General features: G+C 35.5%; 1 protein-coding gene across 1 annotated transcript in view; it reads left to right on the forward strand.

Annotated features, from left to right (window-relative positions):
• LOC150099822 (insulin-like peptide receptor) overlaps window positions 1–12,001 on the forward strand; it is a 538,418-nt gene that overhangs the window by 296,331 nt on the left and 230,086 nt on the right. Inside the window, 1 exon segment of the mRNA XM_090403498.1 lies at window positions 10,016–10,069. Within this exon segment, the coding sequence (XP_090259624.1) occupies window positions 10,016–10,069 (54 nt within the window).

The following is a 12,001-nucleotide window of genomic DNA, read 5'->3' on the forward strand; positions in this document are numbered from 1 at the left end:
TCCAGAATAAACGACATGGCAACACCAGGGGTGTTGTTTTGATTCATGATAATGCCTGCTCACACACGACCGGCATTAATCAAATCTAATAATCAATAGTAAAAATTACAATTTATCCATGATCGATTACTGTATTAATAATTTGTTTTATATGGTACTCTTTTAGAAAAGATAAAAAAAATGAATGCAAAGTAAATGTTCAATAAATGCTTGTACCTACATTAGTTACTGCAATTTTTTATCAAAAAAAAGTTATCAAGAGTCGTTTGAACAGTTTTAGTTTTTTTCTTATCAGCATAAATTCTACGATTACAAGCAAAACGACTCTCTAGATCTCAGCAAACAACCATTCATCAATTAACATCTGGATCCATATCAGGGTTACGAGAAATAAATTTTATTCGTTAACATTATGTATTTTAAAATAAAAAAATTAAATATTTATTTGAATTTGATTTATTAATCTAGATAACATAAATATTTATACATACATCAAATAAATAGAATTCTAATAACAACACTTAAACAGATGACAATACTTAAACACGTAACACTTAAATTAATAAGTATATGAAATATAAAGATATAGAATAAAGATATAAAATGTTAATATGTCAATAAAATAGGAAGTTCAATGTAAATACAATGAAATATAAAATATAAACAACACGAGCTTTATGCATATTGTGTAGATGCATAATAACTGAAATTATATGAAAAATAAATTAATTTAATTTTTTAATTTAATTTAAAAATTAAGAAAAATAAAAACAAATTTATAATTAATTTTTAATATATACCTCCTCTCTTCCTTATTCTGCCTCTTCTTGTACATTACAGCTGGTCGTTGCCTGTCCCATTTTACTGCTACTTGCAGAATCATTATTATATTTGGTTGAAGAATGGATTTTGTACAAGAGTTGTCGATTCTTAGATACTATATCGAAAAACTCTGAACATGACATGTTTCTGTAATGGGTTTTAACAAGCATGTTAGATTTAACTGTGTCCAGTTGCAAGCGATTCCTTTCATTTGTCTATAACGAATTCATCAATGAAAAAATTTGTTCAATAGAAGCATTTGATCCTGGTAAGGTCAAACAAAAACTTATAATTGAAGCTATTTCACTGTAAGTAATTTGTTCCTTTTTAAAATGAACGAAGATTTCTTTCCACCTATCCTCAAGTTTACAACTGGCATTATTTCATTCATTAATTTTATACTCGGTTGTATACATTTTAACATGGCTGTACTCATCAAATAAGTTCTCTTCATTTAAGTTGAAATTTGGTAAGATGGTCTTAATTTCTTTGACACATTCCATTAAATTTTCCCAAGATACAGGTGTGTTCAAGCAAGCCCATTCCATTTTAGTAAATACACTAAACTGATTTTGAGTCCATTTTTGAATATATTGAATTACAGTGAAGTAGAAATTGGAGATGTTGTCTCTAAATGATGATTCAGTCATTAAACCTCCTTCTTCAGTTATTCTTGTCAGTTTTATAGTTACACATAATTGTGAGATTGTTTTAGCGTATATGTAAGTGCCCTGAAGACGCCAACAGTTAAAGTTTGGCGAAACTAGTTGGTTAAGTTAATAAAATTGATCAACACTTGATCTGTAAACCAAAAATATTATTACTAATTCTCAGGATCAAGAAAATAAACCTTCATTACTTCTTCAGAAAGATTTTTCATTTCGATTTTCACTTCACTGGGTAAATACTTCTCATTTTCACGCAATAAAATTTTCGTAATAAGAATGTCTATCTCTTTTTTTACCTCACAACCCGTAGCATATTCTCTTTCGATTTGCTGGATTGCCTCAGAAAACATTTTCATCTGATTTTTTAAAAATAGAAGATAAATGAAAGACTTCTTATCACTGAAAAACGTATTCAAAATAGTTGACATTTATCTTGAGACAAGAAATAGGATTTAAGTCCATTGTACATTTCAATAAAATGAATTAAACATGGCTGCAGTGAAAGCCATCGTGCTTTGCTATGACCTAAAATAGTCTTGTATTCAGTTTTGACAAAATCACAAAAGGATTTCAGACTTTCGACTCTGACAGTGAATTGGTGAAAATGCTGGAAAACTTTACCCAAAATTGTTTGAATATCTATTGGTAAGATATCAGCAGCAGTTTGTACAGTATTATGTATAATGTGAGCTGCACAACCTGCACCTATTAATTTTCCGTTTAATTTGTTTTGTAATTTAGTAAAAACATTACTTTTACCTTTCCTTTTTAATCCACCAAAATTTGTGTTGGTATTATCTGCTGAAATGCCTATTATTTTATCAGTAATGTTATATTTTTGGGCAGCATTTAAGTGTGATCAGAAATCAGATCAGAAGTTTCTCCAGGAAGGCTAGAAAATTCTAATATTTCTGTTGAAATCCCTTTATCAACAGTGAAATACCTCACATTGATAGATACAAGCTTAAGATCAATATGATTAGATGCATCTATGGATATGCAACAATATTTTACATTCCTCAGATCTTCCAATATTTCACTTTTTACATGTTGTGATAAGACATTGATAATAATAGCCTTGCACTTTGTTTGTGCACATGAAACTTTCTTATTCAAGAATTTTTTTAAAATAGAGGATGTACAATCTATAGACTGGAAACTATGATTGTGTTTAACTGCATGAAAAACAAATGTAGCCTCTTGTGCAACCAACTCCATTTCTTGGCTACCCAACTTTTGATACCCAAAAATGATGTCAATGATTGACTTGAACTTTTTTGCTTACACAGCAGACTTGTGCTTTTTTGTATTGACATGGTGAATACAAAAAATAAAAATAATTTATAGTTATATCTGCCTTACCTCCGTGGCCAATGTTAAGTTCTGCATGGCACACGCTACATTTCACTCTTGAGCTATCATCACAATCACTGCTTTTTGTTATGAAAATGAAAGGAAAAAGATCCTTCAATTTTTCATTGAAATTACATATGATGATACTGCTGGAATTTGCAGAAGCATTTGACAGGATACCACATGGCAATCTGTTATACAACCTGCTATTTAATATGTACATTGGCAATATAAGAAAAAAAAAATATTAGTATTGCACCCTCCGTGGCATCTTATACTTTTTAATTTTAATTTTTAAATACACATATAACGAGTCTTCAACATCCTGGACCTTCTCATTAATTCTTCATGTATTATTGCTCAATAATACATGAAGAATTGATGAGCACTGTATTATTGCTCAAAGGAATTTTCTTGATAATATCAGAGGCTAGTTTGTGCAGTACAGTGCATATGACCTCACTAACAGCTGGTACGATTAGTTCTTCAACATTATGTGGTTTTCCAGATTTAGCAATCGGTAAAAACACGATAAATCCTTATCTTTTTTTAATCAGTATGAAGAGCATTTGAGAGAATGTGGATTACAGAGATTGATGGATAGGATGAATAGAGATATGATAGAGACCTTCAAATTAGTTAAGGGATTCTATTAGATTAATACAGAAGAACTTATAAAAAGAGTGGATGTTAAGATGGGAAGAATGAGAGATCATCCCTCGATACATGGATTTTTTATGTGGAGAGTTGTTAATGAGTTGGAATGCATTTCCTGAGTGTGTTGTGAGTGCAGGTAGTGTAAATAACTTATAGACTCATTATGATAGACATGTTGCTGGTTAAATGGGTCTCCCACGATGAGTTTGTTAACTCCATGGAGGCTGCCAATTAATAATAATAAAAAAACTTCAGCTCAACTTTGATCTCAACTTTGCAGGAATAAATTGTACTTCATGAGGAAATGATATTATTATTATTAATTATTATTATTAAACAAGACCTCATGGAGTCAAAGACTCATCTAGGAGGTCCTTTTATCACACACATCTCATCATACCGCGTCTTAAACACATTCAAACTCCTTGCAGACACCACACTCTCAGGCAAGGCATTCCAATCACTCACAACTCTGCACGAAAAAAACCTGCCTCTCACTCCCCTACTCACACCCTCTTTATACAGTTTCCAGGGATGACCTCTGGTTCTCCCCTGATCTCCCACTATTCTCTGTAGAACTTCTCCACCATTGATCCTATAACAACCCCTTACCAACTTGTAGGTCTCTATCATATCTCCCCTCTTCCTTCTCTCCACTAGACTCTGCAAATTACATCTTTTCAATCTTTCCTCATACTCGACATTCCAGAGGTCAGAAACTACCTTAGTCAGTCGCCTTTGGACCCTTTCCAACATCTCTTCATCCTTCTGAAAACCAGGTGACCAAATCTGGGCACAATAGTCCATGTGTGGCCTAATCAAAGCCTTATACAATGGAACAAGAATCTCCCTACTTCTACACGTCAGTGTCCTCCGCATCATTCCCAGAAGTCTTTGTGTTGTCTTCACAATTTTGGCGATGTGTCCCGTAAATTTTAGATCCTTATCCACTATCACCCATAGATCTCTTATTTCCTCTACTTCCAACAATATATTCTCACCAAGCATAAATTCTGCATCCCATCTTTATTTTCCAAATTTTAAAACCTTACATTTTGCAACATTGAACTCACATCCCCATTTGCTTGCCCAATCACTCAATTTATTCAAGTCTTCTTGCAAGGCCACAACATCTTCACTACTCTTTATGGTTCGTACCAACTTTACATCATCTGCAAACAACTGAATATCTCCATCCAAATCTTCGCCAATATCATTAATATACAAGTTAAATAGTAATGGCCCTAAAACAGATCCCTGAGGCACTCCACTAGTGACTTTCCTTTTCCTGGATATTGCACCCCCATACACAACTTGTTGATACCTATCAGATAGCCAGTCTCCAATCCAATGCACTAATCTAATATCCAACCCCATCTGCTCTAGTTTGACTGTCAACTTATCATGAGATACTCTATCAAAAGCTTTTGCAAAATCCAAGTATATTACTGTGTATCCTTCTCCTCTGTCCTAGGAAGCAGTCACCTTATTGTAATAAGTAAGTAGATTACTAAAACACGACCTCCCTTTAGCAAATCCATGCTGTCCATCAAAGATTATACCATTGTTGTCAACCCAACTCTGGATCCTAGTTCTCACAAGCTTCTCCAACAACTTAACCACAACACCTGACACACAGATAGGCCTATAGTTTGATGCTTGAGTTCGATCACCTCCTTTATGAAGTGGCACAATCTTGCCCTCCTTCCACTCTTTAGGTACTTGACTGAGTGCAAGACTCATATTAAAAAAATATGTCAAGGCAGGTGCCAACTCTCTGGCACATTCCTTCAGAATACGCGGTGATATATTATCAAGTCCCACAGCCTTATTTACATCTAGTTTACTCAACTCCCCAAACACCTCTTGCTCACTTACAGTCAGTCTCTCCTCCCCATCATCAACTGCTCTTTATCTCTCCATGAAGTCGCATTCACAAGATTGAAAGATCTTTATGAACTGCTTATTAAATATCTCCACCACACATTCTGCAACAGCTGTCTTTATACCATTTCCTCCAATCAATGTCATCCTTCCATAATCATTCTTTCTTTTGCTGGCTACATATCGAAAGAACTCCCTAGGATTCTTTTTAGCTTCATTAGCTAACTGCTGTTCATACCTCTCTTTAGCTACTCTCACCAACTAAGTCACCCTCCTTGCCTGGTCTTTGTAGACCTCATGAAATTGGTTACTTCCACTTCTCTTATGCTGCCTCCACAATGCCCTTTTTCTCTGTATTGCATGCTTAATCTCTTTATTCATCCATCTCACACCTACCTTATTTAACCTTCTCACCCATGGTATACATTTAGACATTGCATCTACTAAATATTTTTTGAAAATCCCCCAAGCTGCATTGATCTCTTTTCCAGCTAACTCCTCATTCCATGCTACCCTTGCAAGCTGTCTCCTGAGCTCTTCATAATCACCCCCCCCCCCCCTTGTAGTTCCACATATACCCTTTTTTCACAGGTGTCCTTGCACTGCTGGCAACCACCCAAGTAATCACCTCATGGTCACTTTCACCAATTGGTGGATGATTTGATACCTCATTGATAATTACATCCTCCGATGAGATGACCAAATCCAAGACCCTTAATCCTCTTGTGCCCTCTGTTACATACTGTCTGAGGTAGTTATCCCTCAAAAACTCAAGAAACTCATTTTCTTTACTTCCAGTTGCTATCTCTTCATTCCAGTCTATATTGCCATAATTAAAATCACCCATAATGATCACCCTTTTCTTATTTGCTTGGCTTATTTGACTATACATTTCACTATCACCACCATCCACATTACCAGGTCTATAACAACATCCCACCAAGTATTTGATTCTATTCACCTCTATCTCACACCATACTGTCTCAAAACCACTGGCCCCATTTCCCTCTTGCATCTCTACCTTGTATGGACATAACTCTTTCTCTATCATCAATAGCACTCCCCCTCCCTTTTTACCCCTTCTATCCTCACGAAACACATCATACCTTTCCATCTCTATTCCTGTCAGGATGTCATCCTCATCTAACCATGTCTCACTTATTCCTACAATCTCTGGGTGCACAGACGCAATTAGTGCAACCATTTCATCCGTCTTGTTTCTTATACTTCTAGCATTGGTATACAAACACAACAACCCATTTCTGGATCTGCAGCTAGTTCCACTGATACCACTTACTCGATGTGATCTCTCCATGCTGGACTGGGGCCATTTCCCTTTCTGCTTCTTCATTTTAGAACCCTTTGCAATTCCATCTGTTTCCTTTTGATCCTTGATCATCCCATTACTTTCCTGCCTACACATGCTCTCACCTTCTCTTGGAGCATCCACCTTTCTCACGCTGTGTATCCCTGTCCACTTTGAGCCTCCCCGTTTCCCTGCTCCTCTTGCACACCCATTCTCTCATTTTCTGTACTCATACCACTCACTTCCCCATTCATTTCCACTTCTTCAATCTGTCCTGTCTTACTCTCCTGCTCTTCCACATCACTCCCCTCTCGATCTGATTCATTCTCTCTATTCACTTCTCCACTTTCCAGCAGCAGTCTCTCCAAGTGACTCACACCATAACCACTCAAATGCAGTCCATCGCTCCCATACAGCTTCGTCCCTCAAACTCATTCCACACATTAACAAACTGTACTCCCATCTCCTCACACATTTCAGCCAGAATATCATTCATAATCCTTGCTCTTCACCTCATTTCACCACAATCATACCTAGGCAACACACTGACTACCCTTCCTGTCACACTATTCTCCTTTATCTTTCCAAGCAGTCTCCTGACATTCATTTTGACATGCCCTTTGTTCTCTCTCAAATCATTTGTACCAATTAATACAATTAACTCTTTTGCTCGTTCCCGCCTCATATTCAATGCCTCAATCACTCTACTAATTTTACCGCCTGGAAAACATACCTTGTGCATTTTATCCTCTAGCACACCTTTAATAATGGAGTCGCCATACAACGCCACTCGCTCATCTTTTGTTAACTCTTTCATGCCATCATGATTTATTTTAATAGTTTTGACCTGAATTCACTTAATTTCATTCCTCATCCATTTCATTTCTTGCTTCATCCAATCCAATTCACCTTCCGAACCTCGCGACACATTCTCTCTATCATTAAATCTTTCTAACTTTCTAACTCTCGACCCCCTCTTCTCACTTTCCCTCTCATTCATCCTTCTTTGTTTCCGTACTTTTGGTCCAACATACGTCCAACTTTCACTATCATTCTTCTCACTTTCACTCTCACATATCTTTCTTTGTTTCCGTACTTTCGGACTAACATGCATCCAACTTTCGCTATCATTCTTCTCACTTTTACTGTCATTCATCTTTCTTTGGTTCAGTACTTTTGTTCCAACATGCGTCCAACTTTCGCCATCAGTCATTCTTTTTTTGCTATCATTTATTCTTTCGATTTTTTTTACTTGCGATTTCTGCATCACCCCATTTCTACTTTCATTCTTTCTCTCAATTTCGTTTCTTTCCACCTCACTTTCGTCCCTTTTAACATCCGTTACGGTTGTCAAATCGCTCTTTTTCTTTTTTCCTGATTTTTTAACATTTTTTCGCCTGTCTTTCCCACCATCCTTCTCTTTCAAACGTGCACTCGTGACACAATCGGTACTAGCACTTTCTGTCATCAACTTCATATTCGCATTCATCAATTCCTCGTTCAGGTCACATTTTGCACACGCCCTTCTTCCATCCGCACTAAACATCCACAAATCATTTATGTAATTGAAGGAATACATATAACAGACCTCACACTTAACGAAACGACTGAAATCCAAATTAAAATCATGGAATGACAATGCCGCCACCATTTTTTTTTTTTTTCTCTGCAGGTTACTAGGTCTAATATTAACGATTTCGTATTTAGTTTAAGCAAGAAAAAAAAAACCCACACTAATAATATCGGTAGCGTACAACGTTTACAGCCGCTCTTACTTAAACAATTACGCATATATACTTAATTATTCCTAGTAAAACTTATCTGTATCAGGAGCTCTTCAAAATACGTCCATAGCGCTTGACCCACTAGCGCCCTCATATCTGAGAAAAAAAAAGTTCCATAGTTCCAAAATTCACTACCAGTGGGTGCTGTATAATATACCAAATGTAGATGTAGTAATTTTTCTGTGTGTGTGTAAACGAGCATAAATAACACATTTTATTCACTTCCATTATGCATTCATGGACTGTACTGTTCAGTGTGCTGCCTTTCCCCATATGAAACAAACTGCATTCTTTGCACATTGTGTTCAATGGCAGAATACAGCTTGTTGGGATTGATGTTGTGCATATGCTGCATTATGCAGTCTTTCAGCACTGGCAGGTTATTGGGATGATCCTAATAAACCTAATCTTTGAGAAATCCCCAAAGCCAGAAGTCACAGGAGGTCAGATCTGGTGAATGAGGTGGCCATGCAGTGGGAAACGCATGGCTGATTATTCTGGCTTCTGTGAAATGTTTTCTCAAGGAGCCTCCTTTATGGATTTGCAGATGTGTGAAGGGGCACCATCCTGCATTCAAATGACTGAATCTATACACACTGCTGTGGCACAACAAAATTGTTTATGATATCTCTCAGCAGTAACTGAGTAGGTCACAGGACCTGACTGGTGAACATCCTCAAAGAAGAATGGTCCGGTTATAAACAAAGCTGTAAACTCCACACCAGGTGAGGGTGAGGAGTGGTTTCTTTGCATGGAGGGTGGTTGAACCATGGAATACATTGCCTGATGGAGTGGCGGGAGCGAGAACGGTCAATGCATTTAAGGAGTGGTATGATAGACTTTGTGTTTCCTAGGAGGGACCTCCCTCGATGAGTCTTGATAGACTTGTGTTTTTTAGAAAGGACCTCCCACGATGAGTCTTTTTGACTCCATGGAGGTCTGAATGAAATTATTATTATTATTATTATTATTATAATTATATGAAAGAAATAAAAATCTTGAAAATATTACAGCTAGAGGATGCATAGAGGAACCAGACCTAAACAATAATTATAGAATCAGTCATTTCAAAATTGAAAAATAGGAAATCTGTTGGAACAGATATGAAGTAGTTTGGGCTGTGAAAACAGCCCAAGGCTGTGAATTAATTTTCACTTAGTAATTCAAGACCTACTATTAATTTTTTTTGCTACGCAGGATGAAAAATCCTCTTGCTGAAAAGCATTTACAGCAATTATGTTCATAATCTAAGAAAGAAAACAGATTTGGTAGAGAAACTGGAGGCATTTGAGATTCTGAATATATTGAATATATAGCTCTTATTTTGAATATATTTCATATATTCAAAATTAGAGCCTCAGTGCATCAACTGAGGTCATCGTTGTTTAGGCATTGAGTTACACAGCTTAGTCAATGAATAAACTTGGTTAGTCATTTTGCATGATGAAGTTCTATATTTATGAGAATGAAAAGTAATATGTATATCGTATTTGATAATATAGATATTATTGACAAAAGACATTTTCTTTTATATGTTTCAGACCTTACCAGAATGTTACTATATTTGATGGCAGAGATGCATGTGGAGCTGATGTGTAAGTAATTTTTATATAAACTTTCACTACATATAAATAGAAACATTCAGGAATGTTGAGTGAGATGAAATGGGATCCACATTTTACCATTTTGTCATCTCAGTCGTTTTGGAATCAAAATACATGTTATAAAGAGTCTGTTCTAGTTGTGATTACTGGAATAATTTGCTATTTCTATCATTACTATTATTACAGCAACAACATGAAGCTGTAGGTTCAGACAATTTCTGAATTAGAATAACCTTTGCAGGCTATAAAAAATAATAGAGTGAGCATTCTGCTCACTCTATTATTTTTATTTATTTATTTATTTTTTTAATGTCAAGCTTACCCATGAAAGTTGTAAATCACAGTTGTAAGTACATCAGTACCTTAGCTGAGCAAAGAAATTAAATATGGACACTCTTCTCTAAAGACCAGAGATAAAACTTATTTCAAGCCAGTTCTAATAAGCAAGGTGGTGGTTTCACATTGGCATTTAAAAAAAAAAAAATTAGAATGCAACTGCTGGCAAGAGTGGTGAATATAAAAAAAAAATAGTTAACCTTGTTGCATAGCTTCTGTGGAGATAGGATATTCTAGAAATATTTTATCTGGTATTAACACAAACAAAGATGCCAAATAGAAATTATATTTTTAGTTAGTTTCATGAAATGCTTTGTTTCACTTCATCAGGAAATAACATGAATAATCTAAAAACTAGAAGGCAAGTAACAACAGTTAACATTTTTACTGAAAATCTTTAAATGATGGAAGCATACATTCACTATTACACTGGCTGCTTCATGCTACTGGTAGATACAAGTGTGTCATGATGGACTTTGATTTAAAATCACCCCCTTTTTTTTTTTTTTTTTTTTTTTTTTAAACTGTAGAGGATGCTTTATCATTTCAGCTGATTCTCTAAACCTTGAGTAAAATTGGTGTGTAAAATGTGGAGCATTTCAGTTTGAAATGCTCCACATCAAGTAGAATTGCCATTCTACTTGATGTTTTGTTTCTGTTGCATGTCTTGCCAGCCCTAATTTGTGCTTTCTTTCATTCTCAATATCCTTGAAGTGTTCTGATCAGCATATCTCACTATATCAGTCTGCCTGTCCTATGTCAAGTAGCATATGTGGAGAGGTTTGGCAGGTTTCAGGTGATTATTGATTTTTGTTCATTAGTTACAATAGATAATTGCTATTTTATCTGTGTGACCGATTGTATATATGGGAGAATCACTGCTCCTTTATATTCTATCTTCTTCTTCTTTTTTTTTCCTGATGTTTTGGGGGTTGAAATAGAATTTTTTTTGACTAAAGTTCTGTTGTAATAATTTTCTTGGAAGGGCAGAATTACAATACTGTAGCTCTTGGTTTCTTTTATCTATGTTGGTGGAAATGCTGTAGGCTCTATCATGTGGAAGAGATGGTGCCTAATTTTTGTGCTTGGTGGTGATGAGAAGTCGCATATAAGTAGCATCCTGTGTTAATTGGTTTCCTGTATAGACTGAGAAGTTGAGTATGTTCTGTTCAGTTATCTCAACTAGTTTTATTCAGAAATGATAAATATTGATTTCTAATTCAACACTGAATTTAATTTGAGGATGAATGTTGTTTAGGAAAATGATGAAATCTTCTAACTGGGCAATTCAACCTATCTTTGCCAAATTTTTAGTTGTGTTGCTGAAGAACCGTTATTTCGAACCACTCCATGAATAGGCCACCTAACAGGAGAGAGGGGAAAGCCTATTGCTAGTCCTTCTTTTACTAACTATATTACTAAAACAAGAGTGCCCTTCAACAAATCTATGCTGGCCTGCATAAATAATATTACTCTCATCTGCCCAATTCTGTATATGAGTTCTTACCAACTTCTGCAAAATTTTAACAACTACATAAGAAATACACACAGGCCTATAGTTTGATACCTCTATTCTACGAAACTTGA

This window comes from Typopeltis vanoorti, chromosome 14 (genome assembly GCF_054136105.1).
Source record: "Typopeltis vanoorti isolate ZY-2024b chromosome 14, IOZ_Tvanoo_1.0, whole genome shotgun sequence".
Classification (NCBI taxonomy): Eukaryota; Metazoa; Arthropoda; class Arachnida; order Uropygi; family Thelyphonidae; genus Typopeltis; species Typopeltis vanoorti.